The 16,753-nt window shown below is 42.7% G+C and overlaps 1 protein-coding gene across 1 annotated transcript in view; it reads right to left on the reverse strand.

Annotated features, from left to right (window-relative positions):
- Nucleotides 1–4,745: 4,745 nt before the first annotated feature.
- Atp6ap2 (ATPase H+ transporting accessory protein 2) overlaps nt 4,746–16,753 on the reverse strand; it is a 29,923-nt gene continuing 17,915 nt past the window's right edge. Inside the window, exons 6-9 of the mRNA XM_070040624.1 lie at nt 15,913–15,966; nt 13,947–14,096; nt 11,055–11,174; nt 4,746–5,994 (exon numbers count right to left, since the gene is read on the reverse strand). Coding sequence (XP_069896725.1) covers nt 5,803–5,994; nt 11,055–11,174; nt 13,947–14,096; nt 15,913–15,966 — 516 coding nt within the window. The 3' untranslated portion in view covers nt 4,746–5,802. The remainder of the gene's footprint in view (nt 5,995–11,054; nt 11,175–13,946; nt 14,097–15,912; nt 15,967–16,753) is intronic.

Genomic DNA, 16,753 nt, shown 5'->3' on the forward strand with positions numbered 1-16,753 from the left:
TGCATGAGGCCCTGGGTTCGATTCCCCAGCACCACATAAGCAAAAAGAAAAAAGCCGGAAGTGGAGCTGTGGCTCAAGTGGTAGAGCTCTAGCCTTGAGCTGAAGAGCTGAGGGACAGCTCCCAGGCCCAGAGTTCAGGCCCCACGACCGACCAAAAAAAAAAAAAAAGAGTCTCTCATATTTATCTGCCTAGGTTGGCTTCAAACCTAGGCTCAAACCTAGTCTTAGCCTTCTGAATAGCTAGGATTATAGGCATGAACCATCAGCGCCTAAGATATGTTATTATATTGCCTCCAATGGACTAAAACAGGTACCTTCAGGGTGTTCCACAGAAATGGAGCTGAGCCCCAGGGCATCACTTTAGGAGACACATGATAATCTCTGGTTATTAAAGATACCAAAGTAGTCTTTGCCAGATTTCTCTACTGTAAAGTCAAAATGTTCCCCTTTGCAATTAAGTAAGTTGTGGAGAAATACTTTGAGACTCTATAAATATCTATTTCCTCATCAAATATTTAACTGGTTTTAACATCGATTGATTATTCTTGCCAGAATCAAGTATTACTATAATGATAGCAACATTTTAGTTTTTTTCAATGATTTTCTATTTTGTGGTTTCTCACAATAAAAAAAATCACATAGTTCATTAAATTTGGCTTGCAATGCTGTCCAACATTTACAAAACCATGTCGTTATTCCTGAATTATGGCTGTGAAAACAGGACATTTAGCATTATTTTATGCAATTTTTATTTATTTTGCCACATCTTGTGCTGAGTTTCTTGGAATATTCGTTCTTTGTTTCTACCAAAAGGAATAAATAGAATTGTGCCTCAAGAGAAACTGGATGAATAAAACAGAAGGCAGATATATTGGCTCCGCTATTTTCAGATACTGCTGAAAGTAATTTTAGAGCCATCTGTGGCCCGATTCTAATCTTTCATGTTCCACAGGTTTTCTCATTTGACTACGATGGCTAACAGCTATATGGTTCTACATCTTCGAGGAGCTACTAGATCCAGGATGTTAGTTCAGTGTGTGCTTGTAGCTTGATTTCTCCAGCTCTAGGATGCCCTTTGCAAGCTAAGCATTGGTGGCTCATGCCTAGAATCCTAGCTATTCAGGAGGCTGAGATCTAAGGATCCAGGTTAGAAGCCAACACTAGCAGACAAATCCTCGAGATTCAAGTGGTAAAGCACCAATCAGAAGTGTGAGCCTTGGGGTTCTAGCCCAGTACTGGAGGAAGGAGGGAAGGCAGGAAGGAAGGCAGGAAGGAAGGAAGGAAGGGAGGGAGGGAGGGAGGGAGGGAGGGAGGGAGGGAAGGAGGGAGGGAGGGAGGGAGGGAGGGAGGGAGGGAGGGAGGGAGGGAGGGAGGGAGGGAGAAAGTAAGAGGAGTTGTGAATATAGTTTAGTGGTAGAGTGCTTGCCCAGCATGCATGAAGTCCTGGGTTAGATCCTCAATACCACATAAGCAGAAAAAGCCAGAAGTGGCGCTGTGGTTCAAGTGGTAGAGTGCTAGCCTTGAGCAAAAGCAGCTCAGGGGCACTGCTCAGGCCCTGAGTTCAAGCCCCAGAACTGGCAGAAGAAAGAAAGAAAGAAAGAAAGAAAGAAAGAAAGAAAGAAAGAAAGAAAGAAAGAAAGAAAGAAAGAAAGAAAGAAAGAAAGAAAGAAAGAAAGAAAGAAAGAAAGAAAGAAAGAAAGAAAGAAAGGAAAGAAAGAAAGAAAGAAAGAAAGAAAGAAAGGAAAGAAAGAAAGAAAGAAGAAAGAAAGAAGAAAGAAAGAGAGAGAGAGAGAGAGAGAGGGAGGAGGGAGGGAGGAAGGGAGGAAGGAAGGAAGGAGGGAAGGAAGGGAGAGAAAGGAGAGAGGAGATTTGGGAAGGAGGGAGGTAAGGAAGGAGGAAACAAGGAGAGAAGGAACGACAAGAAAGGAAGGAAAGCCAATCCTCTTCAAAAAAAAAGGTTACGTCTCAAATTGGAGGAAATGAAGGAGATGTAACTACTGTGTATGCCATGTTGTCCTGGAGTGGATTCTAGTCCGGTAGGACTTCAACAGGACAAGTGACAAAATACAGTCTCTACAACACGCATGATCTCAAATTATGTTCTAAAGCTGGGAGATGCCACAAACTCGATGCAGATCCTGGGATTTTTCTCTTCCAATGTCAGCAGAACAGTTGGCCATGAATCCGCCTTTCCTGCCTCTCACACATATCTATCTCCACACTGTGATTTATGTTCCTGAACAAATGAGACTTAATTTAAGAGCAAATCATCAGCAACAGGTATAATAATCTTGGCAGAACATTTATTTTAATTAATTGCTTTCTGCCTAACATAGATAGAAGGATGTTGGTGCCATTTACCCTTATAAGGATTAGTGCTGTCATGTAATTAATTTTTTTTCTTCCCCTAGAACTTAAAAGTCTCATCAGTTTTAAATTACAAAGGCACTGGTTGACTTCCTATTTAATCATAACAATCTAACTTCTGTGGCAATGTTTACATAAGATTCTTGGGAAAGAGAAATGGTGTCCAACTACTCTGTCGTTATGGATACCTGCTCCCTTACATAGATCCAGCTGGGCTTATGGGGATCAAAGCAGGAACTGGTCTGGGCTAGGCTATATTCTCCCTCCATAGACCTGGCAGGGACAGGGGATCAGCTTCATTATTAGTGTGTGTGTGTGTGTGTGTGTGTGTGTGTGTGTGTGTGTGTGTGTGTGTGTGTGTGTGTGTGTGTGTGTGTGTGTACATATGTTCTTGTACTATCTTTGAGCTTCTTTGTGCTCAAGGCTACCACTCTACCACTTGAGCCACAGCACCACTTCCAGCTTTTTTGGTGGTTAATTGGAACTAAGAGACTCAGACTTTTCCTGCTAAGGCTGGCTTTGAACCACAATCCTCGGATCTCAACCTCCTGAGTATCTAGGATTATAGGTATGAGCCAATGGTGCCTAGCTCATTCTGATGATGATGATGATGTGTGTCTTCATGCTAATACTAGGCTTGAACTCAGGGCCTGGGGGCTGTCCCTGAGCTTTTTCACTCAAGACTAATGCTCTAACACTTGAGCCACAGCTCAACTTTCAGCTTTCTGGTGGTTAACTGGAGGTAAGTGTCTCACAGACTTTCTTGCCTGGGCTGGCTTCAAATTACAATTCTCAGATCTCAGCCTCCTGAGTAGTTAGGATTTGCAAATGTGAGCCACTGACACTGGGCTAGCTTTATTATTTTTTTTATTTTTTTTGCCAGTCCTAGGGCTTGAACTCAGGGCCTAGGCACTGTCCCTGAGCTTCTTTTTGCTCAATGCTAGCACTCTATCACGAGAGCCACAACACTACTTCCAGCCTTTTCTGTTTATATTGTACTGAGGAATCAAACCAAGGGCTTCATTCATCCTAGGTAAGCACTCTACCACTATAGCTTTATTATTTATACTTCAATGGAGACAATAAGGAAACAATTTTTCTTCATCATGTGGAGAAATAATTGTCTAAAATATCTGTCAAAAAGTGGTAGAAAACACAATACACTCAATTTTTTTCCAAATTAACAAGTTCAGTATTATTTGTAAGTGGTCTGATGATGTTTCTAAAGAAGAGGCAGAAATAGCTAAAAATGAAACTTAAGGAACTTTCCAGGGGAAGGGCTAAACAGCCATAACTAAAATGTTTTTACTATATAAACATAAAAATTAAAAATTATACTATATGTCACTAGAAATAAAACTGTATGCTGGGTTCTGGTGGCTCACGCCTGTAATCCTCGCTCCTCAGGAGGCTGAGATCTGAGGATTGCAGTTCAAAGCCATCCCAGGCAGGAAAGTCCATGAAACTCATCCCTAATTAATCACCAGGAAACCAGAAGTGGTGCTGTGGCTCAAAGTAATAGAGTGAAAAAGCTCAGGGAGAGAATCCAGCCCCTGAGTTCAAGCCCTACAACCAATAGAAAGGAAAAAAAAAAAAGAAAACTGTAATTGTGAGCTTTTACCTTTGATAGTCCATCATATTCCATTATTAGTTATTTGTCTTTTCAAACAGGACAGAGAACTTTAAGTCTTTCCTATATAGTCAAATACAACTTGAACTCAGGACCTGGGGGTTGTTCCTGAGCTTTTTTGCAAAAGGCTAGTACTCTACTACCCTAGCCATTGTTCTACTTCCAGCTTTTTTTGGTGGTTACTTGGGGATAAGAATCTCACAGACATGGGCTGGGAAGGTGGCTCAGTGGTAGAGCGTGCTTGCCTTGCATGCCTGAGGCCCTAGGTTCGATTCCTCAGCACCACATATGCAAAAAAAAAAAAAAAGAAAAAAAGAAAAAAGCCGGAAGTGGTGCTGTGGCTCAAGTGGTAGAGTGCTAGCCTTGAGATGAAGAGCTGAGGGACAGCGCCCAGGCCCAGAGTTCAGGCCCCACGACCGGGACCAAAAAAAAAAAAAAAAAAAAAAAAGAATCTCACAGACTTCCCTGACTGGACTGGCTTTGAACCACAACCTTGGGATTTCAGCCTCCTGAGTAGCTAGGATTACAGGCATGAGCAACTAGTGCTGGGTTGTCAAATATATCACCATGTGTTTTCTGTAAGTTCAGTTACCTTCCTTATACCAATACTGACTGCTAGGAGGCAGTTAGGATACACACATGTACAAACTACCATGAAACCCTTGACAGAAAAACAAGGCCTGACTGATGAAATCACAGCCTACTAATTACATGTCAAAATACACATTTAGTATTCAATGAACACAAATTTGGAATCATTAGCTTTATTTGTCACTCTTTATACACATTGGTCCACTTTCACATGAAAAGTACAAATCATCCATTTTCACTTAATATTTCATAGAATGTAGTTGTACCACAAACCATAGAAACTTCACAGAGGGAAAGTTACTGAAATCACAATATTTTATATTCATGCTTCAAGATATTCCTTAAAAAGCTGGCTTCATATAGGCTCATTACAACCATCCATACTCCACAAAGCTGGTCTTTCCTTCAATCATCATAGTACATATCTTTACTTTTCTTTTTGTGACAGACTAATTCAGAGTCTTGCACTGTTACTTAGCTTTTGAGCTCAAAGCTAGTGCTCTACCACTTGAGTTAGAGCTCCACTTTCACGTTTTTTGCTGGTTCATTAGAGATAAGAATCTCACCCAGCCCAGCACAGTATTTTTAATACCTTTATTAAACTATACAGATCACTAAACTTGCAGAAATGGTTGAAAAAAAAAACAGCCATCTTGTCAATCAGTTCTAAAATCCAGTGATTGTAGGAACACATCCAGTAATTTTAGGCCTGCTCTAAGTTTAAAAGCTTTTCTCTTGTCTCAGAGATATTTACATCAAATTAAGACATTTACAAATAGCTCATAAAATACGACAGTGAAAGATAATTTTCATTAGCCTACGTGAGAAAATGAAGCATTCCTAAGGTCTCTAATAAACTCAGTGCATTTTCCAACATAAATAACAAGCTATTGTAAGTGGTTTATGTTTCTTTCAGTGCATTCTCCACATTTATTAAACGGAATGTCATTACATTATTATATGGCTATATCATAAAATTTGAGCATAATATAGAGTCTATATCACAGAATTCAGCTCACAGCAATACCATAATTCAGTCTAAAAAAAAGCCCCAACAGACACACAAAAAATAGAGAACAAAAATTCGCTGTTGTTTTTCATTTTGATAAATTTAAGATACATTATCTATACTTTAGACCACACTACAAGACGTATTAGAAGAAAATGACCCATTTCCAAACTCCTTGTGTATGTATGTATGATGTAAGGAAAGTTCAGTCCATTCGAATTTTCTGATTTGTCATCCGATAAATGATGCTGTCATACCCAGGGTCCATGTTCCAAATGTTGTAGGAGGTTATAAGGACCGCCAGGGCCAAGACAATCATCAACCAAAGTACCAGGTTGAAAATCACTGAATACTCAAAATTGTACTTGTATGCCAGGTTATAGGGAACGACTTCCTTCTATAAGAACGAAAAGAAGGAGAAAGAAGATCAAGGAAGGATTTTCAGATAAAACATTATTCTAGTGTTAGTGACTATGACTCATTCTCTGATAAACACATTCATAAATGACATAAGAACACCTTATGGGAGGGGGAAGCCGGAAAGGGGCTTCCTGCTGATGACACTAGCAGCACTGGTGGAGTATAGAACCAGTCCAACTGCTTGAGAATACTGGTGATACCTAATGCAGGTGAAGGTATGCCAAGCTTGTGAGCGAGTAAGGCTGTCCCTTAGAACAAACACTTTTTTTTTTGTCAGTTATGGGACTTGAACCCAGGGACTGGGCACTGTCCCTGAGCTCTTTGGCTCAAGGCTAGTGCTCTACCACTTTGAGCCACTTCTGGTTTTATGGTGATTAATTAGAGATAAGAATCTCACAGACTTTCCTGCCCAGGCTGGCTTTGAACTGCAATCCTCAAATCTCAGCCTCCTGAGTACTTAGGATCACAGGCGTAATGCCAGGCCTACTCATTCTTTGACTGCAGCTGAGCGCCCGTGGCTCACACCTGTAATCCTAGCTACTCAGTAGGCTGAGATCTGAGGATCACCGTTCAAAGCCAGCCCAGGCAAGCAACATTCGTGAGACTCTTATCTCCAATAAACCACTAGAAAACTGGAAGTGGCGCTGTGGCTCAAGCGATAGAGCGCTTGCCTTAAGCTGAAGAGCGCAGGGACAGCACCCAGGCCCAGAGTTCAAGCCCCACAACAGACAAAAAAAAAAAAAACCAAAACCAAAAACAAATATCTTAAAACAACATGGTGTTGCCAGGTGCCAGTGGCTCATACCTCCTAGCTACTCAGAAGGCTAAGATCTAAAGATCATGGTTTGAAGCCAGCCCTGAAAGGAAAGTCTGTGAAACTCTTATCTCCAATTAACCACCAAAAAGCCAGAAGTGGAGCAATGGCTCAAAGTGGTAGAAGCTAACCTTAAATAAACTCAGGGACAGCATCCAGGCCCAGAGTTCTAGCCCCAGGATCAGTGGCACACACACACACATATACAGGAAAAAAGAAAAAAATTAAAAACTATATGGTGTCAATACAGTTTATATTCTTTAGATAATTCTGTTCAATGTTATAGACCTAAATACATATTATGATCTACTTAAAATTCTCTTAGAGTGGAAAACAGGTGACTTTTCAATCACCTCCTTGCTGTTGAAGCGCCATCCTCCAGGCCTCAGAGGTGAAGCTCCATTCCAGGCCTGTACAAAGGCACTGCCTGAGAAAGTCAATCATTCCTTCTGGCCGGAGAAGCAGGACAGTGATGACAACCACTCAGCAAAGTTCAGGCATTAGTGAGCAAGACAATCATGTTTAACTTAAAAACAAGCCAGGTGCTGGTGGCTCATGCCTAAAATCCTAACTACTCAGGAGGCTGAGATCTGAGAACCAAAGTTCAAAATCAGCCCAGGTAGGAAAATCCATGAGACTTTTTTTTTTTTTTGGGGTCCGGTCGTGGGGCCTGAACTCTGGGCCTGGGCGCTGTCCCTCAGCTCTTCAGCTCTACCACTTGAGCTACAACGCCACTTCTGGCTTTTTTTCTTTTTGCTTATGTGGTGGCTGAGGAATCAAACCCAGGGCCTCATGCATGCAAGGCAAGCGCTCGACCACTGAGCCACCTTCCCAGCCCCATCCATGAGACTCTTATCTCCACTAAATTACCAAAAAAGCACAGGGACAGTGTCCAGGCCGCAAGTTCGAGCTCCAGGACTGGCACCAAAAACCAAAACAAAAAATCTTTTAAGGGCTTAGATCGTGTATGTGAAGTGTTAACTTACTACCTTCACATTACCTAACATACAGTAACTTGAGAAACTTCTTTCTCACAAACTCAAGTTTTGTATTAAGGCAGCAGACTCATAAAGTCTAGCTAGCATTTCAGAGAGGACATGTGCTTAGGGCTGGTATACCTCTCCTCTCTGCAGTCACTTTTTTTTTTTTTTGCTGGTCCTGAGGCTTGAATTCAGGGCCTGGGCACTATCTCTGAGCTTCCTTTACTCAAGGCTAGTGTTCTACCACTTGAGCCACAGTGCCACTTCTGGTTTTCTGGTGGTTAAATGGAGATAAAAGTATTACAAGGGGGCTGGGAAGGTGGCTCAGTGGTAGAGCGCTTGCCTTGCATGTATGAGGCCCTGGGTTCCATTCCTCAGCACCACATAAGCAAAAAAAGAAAAAAGCCGGAAGTGGCGCTGTGGCTCAAGTGGTAGAGCACTAGCCTTGAGCTGAAGAGCTGAGGGACAGCGCCCAGGCCCAGAGTTCAGGGCCCACGACTGGACCCCCCCACCCCCCAAAAAAAAGTATTACAGGCTTTTCTGTCCAGGCTGGCTTGAACCATGATTCTCAGATCTCAGCCTACTGAGTAGCTAGGATTACAGGTGTGAGCCACGGGTGCTCAGCTGCAGTCAAAGAATGAGTAGGCCTGGCATAGCAATTTGGAAAAACAATCGAGTACTTAATTCAAATCTGTCTTTAGGAGCTGGGAAGGTGGCTCAGTGGTAGAGTGCTTGCCTCGCATGCATGAGGCCCTGGGCTTGATTCCTCAGCACCACATAATCAGAAAAAGCCTGAAGTGGCGCTGTGGCTCAATGGTAGAGCGCTCGCCTTGAGCTGAAGAGCTGAGGGACAGTGCCCAGGCTCTGAGTTTAAGCCCCACAACCGACAAAAAAATAAAAATAAAAAATCTGTCTTTAAATAAAAGTTTGACTTTCTGGTTTGGCTCTTGTTTCAATTCTTTTTTTTTTTTTTTTTTAAATTTTTTTATTGTAAAGATTCTATACAGAGGGTTACAGTTACATGAGTGGGGTAATGAGTACACTTCCTCTTGAACATTGTTACCCCCTCCCTTGTTTCAATTCTGAGTAAACTGTTATTGGATGGTTTACTTCCCTTGGTATTATTATTTAATGTTTTGGGGATCTAATTTTTCTATTTGTTTGCATTTGCTAAGTTGCACTTAATAGTGAATTAGTCCTGTTGATGTTTTACAGGTTTTTGAGTACAGGTTTGGTGAGTTTAGTTGATGATTGCCCTTCCCCTGTGACTTGTACTGAAGGTGAGCCTTGCTGGAGGATTTTATTTTCCTAAATTCCACAGCTATGGCAACCAGTGTGGGACCAGGTTTTTATGTCTTATGTTGGCTGGGGGTTTTGTAACACATATAAATAATATAAAATTTGAGCTTCAACCCACATGAAGGGAGCCCTGTGGTTAAGAATTTCCTAAAGCAAGGTGCCAGTGGATCATACCTATAATCCTAGCTCCTCAAGAAGCTGATCTATAAGGGTTGCAGTTCAAAGCCAGCCTGGGCAGGAAAGTCCGTGAGACTCTTTTTTTTTTGGGGGGGGGGTTCCGGTCATGGGGCCTGAACTCTGGGCCTGGGTGCTGTCCCTCAGCTCTTCAGCTCAAGGCTAGTGCTCTACCACTTGAGCCACAGCACCACTTGCGGATTTTTTCTTTTTTGCTTCTGTGGTGCTGAGGAATGGAACCCAGGGCCTCAGGCATGCAAGGCAAGCACTCTACCACTGAGCCACCTTCCCAGCCCCCGTGAGACTCTTATCTCCAATAAACTACTCAGAAAAATCCAGAAGTGGGCTGGGAAGGTGGCTTAGAGGTAGAGTGCTTGCCTAGCATGCATGAAGCCCTGGGTTCGATTCCTCAGTAGCATATACAGAAAAAGCTGGAAGTGGCGCTGTGGCTCAAGTGTAGAGTGCTAGGCTTTAGCAAAAAGCTCAGGGACAGTGCCCAGTCCCTGAGTTCAAGCCCCAAGACTGGCCAAAAAAAAAAAAAAAGAAAGAAAGAAAAGAAAAGAAAAAGAAGAAAGAAAAAGCCAGAAGTGGTACTGTGGCTCAAGTGGTAGAGTGCTAGCCTTGAGTGAAAAACCTAAGATATAGTACCAAAGTCCCAGTAATAGTAACAGCACCAAATGAAAAACAAAAATCACAGAAAAGAGAAAGTAGAGAGATTTCCTAGCAATCATGAGGTCCTGAGTTCAAATCCTAGAACGATTTAAAAAATTCCTTAGGAAAACAGAGCTTAGAGATGGAAAGAACCACACATGACACTGTGACAAATTGAAAGACCCACTCCCTCACATCAACCTTTTTACTTGTGGTGATCCTGGGACATGAACTTAGGACTTGGGCATTGTCCTTGAGCTTTTTGGCTCTTCACTAGCACTCTACTGCTTGAGCCACAATGGTACTTCTGGATTTTTGGTAGTTAATTAGAGATAGAGTCCCATGGACTTTCCTGTCCATGTTGGCTTTGAACTTCAATCCTTTCAATCCTAGCCACTAGGATTATAAGACATGAGCCACCAGAACCCAGTCATATCAAGTTTTGATGTCTCCTTATGTACACCAATATTTCAATTATCTTACTGCATCTGACAGATTTACTTTTATTTCTAACTCCAAATTCTTGTATTACCTGCTGACAACCCTAAAGAACTAAGTTATTACTGTCAAAAGCACATAGATAGGTGGTAAGGAATAACTCACTGACTGCTAATTCACATCATTTATAGGATTGCATTAAGAAATAAGTTCATTTCATAGGTTTTTTTAAGCAGACAGAGCAAGTTGATTTTATTTTTTTGGGTCAGTCCTGGGGCTTGAGCTCAGGGCTTGGGCGCTGCCCCTGAGCTTGCTTTGCTCAAGGCTAGTGCTCTACCACTTTGAGCCACAGCACCACTTCGGTTTTCTGGTGGTTAATTGGAGATAAGAGTCTCACCGCCTTTCCTACCTGGGCTAGCTTTGAACTGTGATCCTCAGATATCAGCCACCTGAGTGGCTAGGATTACTAGCATGAGCCACTGGTGCCCAGCTTAAGCAAGTTTATTTCAAAGTAAAGTGGAAATAGCAAAAGACTCTCCGAAGCCAGGGTGGAGGGGATAGGGTGGGGTGGGGGTGGGGTAGTGAGTCCAATGAAGTCCTCTTAGAGAGCTGTCAGTAAGGAATGGGGCGCCTTCTGCATCTCCTGTTTCAGTTTTAAAGGAGGGTTGAAAATGTACTCACCTCTGCTTTTGCCTCAAGGATAGTCCTGGTCTTCCTTACCAGGGACGTGTCAAATGACTTGATTGTTACTAATTCTACCACTGCATTCCCTCCATAAAGATTGTACATGTCATCTGCAAACTGAAAGTCAGTCAGTGACATTAGTAGGAATCTCAGATTCATGCTTTTTGCTTTCCCTTGTATTTCTTAACTGACAAAGAAAAAAATCACATACAATTGTCACTCAGTATCCATACAGGATTGCTTCCAGCACACGCTCCAGATTCTAAAACTAACATATGCTTGTCTCTTGTTTTTTTGGGCGGTGGGGGGGAGAGGGGGGGGGAGGCTGGTTATATAGGGCTTGAACTCAGGGCCTGGGCACTGTCCCTGAGCCTCTTTGTACTCAAGGCCAGCACTCTACCACTTGAGCCACAGTGCCACCTTCAGCTTTTTCTGAGTAGTTTATTGGATAAGAGTTTCACAGGCTTTTCTACCCGGGTTGGCTTTGCCAGTCCAGGGGCTTGGGGACTGGGCATTGTCCCTAAGCTTCTTTTGCTCAAGGCTAGCCACTCTACCACTTAAGTCACAAAGCCACTTCTGGCTTTTTTTTTCTGTTTATGTGGGACTGAGGAATTGAACCCAGGGCTTCATACATGCTAGGCAAGGATTCTACCACTAAGCCATATTCCCAGCCCCAATATCTCAGCCTCTTGAGTAGCTAGGATTGTAGACATGAGTCACCGAAATCTGGCTTAAGTCTCTTAATAAAATGATATAGGACTTTCATAGCCCCTATGCATTGCATTCTATATACTTGAAATCACCTCTGGAGGACTTACGCTAGCTAAACCACTGTAAATACTATATAGATTAGTTGCCACACTGTATTGTTTATGGAATAATGGCAAGAAATACCAGATATAAGTATTTGTTATGCACAAAATATTGTTTTAAAATATGAACACAGGCAGGTACCAGTGAATCCTGTAATCCTAGTGAATCTGGAGCTTGAGATCTGAGGATAATAGCTCAAAGCCAGCCTGGGCAGGAAAATTCTTAGACTCTTTTTTTTTTTGTCTGTCGTGGGGCTTGAACTCTGGGCTTGGGCACTGTCCCTCAGCTCTTCAGCTCAAGGCGAACGCTCTAATGATTGAGCCACAGTGCCACTTCCGGCTTTCTAGTGGTTTTATTGGAGATTAGAGTCTCCCGGACTTTCCAGCCAGGGCTGGCTTTGAACCATGATCCTCAGATCTCAGCCTCCTGAGTAGCTAGGATTACAGGCGTGAGCCACTGGCGCTTGGTTCCATAGGCTCTTATCTCCAATTAATCATCAGAAAACTGGAAGTGAGCTGTGGCTCAAAGTGGTAGAGCACTGGCCTTGAGCAAAAAGAGCTCAGCGCCTACGCCCTGAGTTCAAGCCCAACAACCAACCAATATACATACATATATATATATATGGATACATTGTGGAATGGATAAATCAAGGCAATTAACACATGCCCAGTGGCAAGTCAAATACATACTTTGTAGAATTACTTGGAAAGCTCCTGGGAAGCCATGACAGTAACATGCAATCACTTATTGGTTCCTGATGTATGGCTGAGTCTAAAATAGAGAAGTCTTGCCGGGCGCTGATGGCTCAAGCCTGTAATCCTAGCTTCTCAGGAGACTGAGATCTGAAGATCACGGTTCAAAGCCAGCCTGGGCAGGAAAGTCCGTGACACTCTTATCTCCAATAAACCACTAGAAAACCGGAAGTGGAGCTGTGGCTCAAGTGGTAGAGTGCTTGCCTTGAGCTGAAGAGCGCAGGGACAGCACCCAAGCCCAGAGTTCAAGCCCCATGACCGACCAAAAATAAATAAATAGAGAAGTCTTATACACTTTGAATATGTTACAATATTCAGAAAAATGTTAAGCTTTCATATATATTCAACGGTTGAAAATAAAATTACTTTTAGACAACACTGCAAGCTGGGTGCTGGGTGCTCATGCCTATAATCCTAGCTACTCAGGAGGCTGAGATCTGGGATGGCAGAAGGAAGAATTCTGTCTAAGCAATGTATGATTCATCACAAACATCTATAAAGATGTATGCATGAAGCTTCACTGAAGAAGTATGCTGAGTTGGGCTGGGAATGTGGCTTAGTGGTAGAGTGCTTGCCTAGTATGCATGAAGCCCTGGGTTTGATTCCTCAGTACCACATACACAGAAAAAGCTGGAAGTGGTTCTGTGGCTCAAGTGGTAGAGCTCCAGCCTTGAGCACAGGAAGGCTCAGAGACAGGGTCCAGGGCCTTAGTTCAAGCCTAGGATCAGCAAAAAAAAAGAAAAAGAAAAAAAAAGGAAGGAAGGAAGGAAGAGGGAGGGAGAAAGAGAAAGGAGAGAAACAAACAGAAAATGAAAGAGAAGGAGGGAGGGAAAAGAAAAGAAACCTGGGCACTGGTGGCTCACACCTGTAATTTTACTCAGTTGGCTAAGAAAGCATTGTGGTTTGAAGCTAGCTCAGTGGGAAAAATCTGAGGGACTCTAATCTCCAATTAACCACCAAAAAGCTGGAAGTGGGGCTGTGTCTCAAGCAGTAGAGCTCCAGCCTTGAGAAAAAAAGCTGAGGAACAGCATCCATGCCATAAGTTTAAGCTGCAGTACTAGCACAAGAAAGAAAAAGAAAGAAAGAAAGAGAGAGAAAGAAAGGAGGGAAGGAGGGAGGGTGGGGGGAGGAAGGAAGGAAGGAGAGTAGACAGAGAGAAAATAAGAAAAGAAAGTGAGAAAGAAAAAGAGGGAAAGAAAGAAGGAAGGAAGGAAGGAAAGAAAGAAAGAGACTTCAATCAATAGTTTTGCATACAAGGCTTCTCCAGTGAGGCACTAAAGTGAAATGGCCACCCTACAATCTCTTTCACCACACTGTTAGTTACCTTTTGTAGAGCATCAACAAGGATCCTGGAAGCTTCTCTGAATTGTTCTGAGTTTTCTCCATAATGTTTCCCAATCTCATCCAGACCTGCTAGCTCCAGTGAATACAAATCAGGAGAATGATCCTTGGCTAAGTGCTTGTGACGAGATAACTTAGGAGAACAAACAAATAAAAAATAAGTTGGCTAGGAATGTGGTTTAGTGGTAGAGTGCTTGCCTAGCATGCAAGAAGTCCTGGGTTCAATTCCTCAGTACCATATGAACAGAAAAAGCCAGAAGTGGTACTGTAGCTCAAGTGGTAGAGAGGCTAGCCTTGAGCAAAAGAAGCTCAGAGACAGTGCCCAGGCCCTGAGTTCAAGCCCCAGGACTGGCAAAAAAAATAGGAAGTAAAGTAAGTTGCCCACAGTCAAAGGTTTATGCCTGAAGAAACAGGCTATCATAGAACACACAAGTAGACAGAAGTATGCAATCTAAAGAGAACTGACTAAAATGGGAGTTTCTAATCTAACAAACCTCATCTTGAGGAATTTATTAAATAAAAGCTTAGCCAGGCACCGGTGGCTTACACCTAGAATCCTAGCTACTCAGGAGGCTGCATTCTGAGGATCAAATCCAGCTGGGGCAGAAAAGTCCGTGAGACTCTTATCTCCAATTAACTACCAGAAAACTGGAAGTGGCACTGTAGGTCAAGTAGTAGAGAGCTCACCTTGAACTGAAGAGCTCAGGGACAGTGCCCGGGGCCCTGAGTTCAAGCATCGGGGCTGGCAAAAAAAAAAAATTCACTTAGCTGTTAGTTGTGCACTGGTGGCTCATGCCTATAATCCTAGCTACTCAGGAGGCTGAGATCTGAGGATCGTGGTTCAAAGCCAGCCCAGCAGGAAACTGCAGGAGATTAATACCCTCAACAAACTACTCAAAAAGTTGGAAGTGACTCTGTGGCTCAAGTGGTAGAGTGCTAGCTTTGAGCACAGAGAGGCTCAGGCACAGTGCCCAGGCCCTGAGATCAAGCCCCAGGACCAGCAGAACAAAAAAGAACATTCACCACCCAAATTGCTTTGAGATGGTTTTTATTCCCTTCTTGAATTAGTTGACAAGTTTATTATTTCAAGGTGTTATTTCTGTGTTCAATCCAAAGCTATAGACATAGGAATTAAGCCTTCATGTCTGCCAAGAAATCAGTGGCTAAATTTGAATTACAGCCAGGACACTCTTTCTATCAGGCTTGTGTTCTTGGAGGCTAAACTGTCTCTCCCAAGGGCAGAAGTGCAAAAGAACAAAATGCTAGCATGAGATGTGTTCAAAGTTTCTGCCACCAGCCATGTGCTGGTGGTCATGCCTATAATCCTAGCTACTCAAGAGGCTGAGATCTGAGGATTGCAGTTCAAAGCCAGCTTGGGCAGTCTGTGAGCCTCTTATCTCCAATTAACCACTAGAAAACTGGAAGTAGAGCTGAGGCTTAAAGTGCTAGAATGCTAGCTTTGAGCAGAAAAGCTCAGGGACTACACCCAGATCCTGATTTCAAGCCTGAGAACCCACAATTTTTTCTACTGCTACCATCACCACTATTTTCTCCATTTCTATGGGATCATAAATGTAAAGAATCTCAACTGGCTGCACTATCAATAAAAGAGTCTCTAGATAGGAAAATACAAGGAGTTGGATACTGGTAGCTCATGCTTATAATCCTAGTAACTCAGAAGGCTGAAATTGGAGCATTGTGGTTTGAAGCCAGCCCAGGCAGGAAAGTCCATGAGATTCTTATCTCCAATTAACCACAAAAAGTTGGAAGTGGAGCTGTGGCTCAAGTGGTACAGTGCCAGTCTCAAGCAAAAAAAAAAAACCCTCAGGAGTAGCACACAGGCTCTAGGTTCAAGCCCTGGTACTGGCATTAACTTACTAACTGAATAAATACATAAATAAACAAGCAAATAAATAAATGGAATTGAACAACCTGAGCAGTTTACTTACCAAACTTGAGATATCATGGAGCACTTGTAGTTCAGAAAGAAAGAGCAGGTCAACCTTCAGCGAAACAAAAAAAAACAAAAGAAAAAAAGCATTCTTCTCTCTCTCTCTCTCCATCTACACACACACACACACACACACACACACACACACACACACACACACACACACACACACACACACACACACACACACACACATAAAGTAGTTGTACAAAGGAGTTGCCATTCAACAGAGCTATTTATGAATACAGTGCCTCTTGATCATTGTCACCCTTTTAACATTTTTGCAAGAAGAGAGGCAAGGGGAGAGGGGTAGAAGAATGAATGGGGAAATGAGCAGAATGCGTTGTGTATGCCATAGAATCAAGAAAAGTAAGGGAAAGAAGGGGTGGGCCAAAGGGGTCAAAGATATTGAAGAAATGACTCAGATCAAGATGCATTGTATACCAAAAAAAAAAAAAAAAAAAAGCCACGCAATGGTGGCTCACGCCTGTAATCCTAGCTACTCAGGAAGCTGAATTCTGAGGATCCAGGTTTGAAGCCAGCCCGGGCAGGGAGGTCCAAGAGACTCTTATCTCCAATAAACCACCAGAAAACCGGAAGTGGTGCTGTGGCTCAAGTGGCAGAGCTCTTGTCTTGAGCTGAAGAGCTCAGGGACAAAGCCCAGGCCCAGAGTTCAAGCCCCATGACCAACAAAAAAACAAAACAAAACAACACCCCCCCCCAAAAAAAACAAACCTGCTTTGTTAAATGGCAAAAACTTAAATACATAACCAAATAATTAAGCATTCTTTTAAATATTCAGGAGCTAGATGTAATCCTAGCTATTGAGATCTGAGGAT

Source organism: Dipodomys merriami, unplaced genomic scaffold (genome assembly GCF_024711535.1).
Source record: "Dipodomys merriami isolate MVZ:Mamm:240054 unplaced genomic scaffold, mDipMer1.0.p SCAF_3, whole genome shotgun sequence".
Classification (NCBI taxonomy): domain Eukaryota; kingdom Metazoa; phylum Chordata; class Mammalia; order Rodentia; family Heteromyidae; genus Dipodomys; species Dipodomys merriami.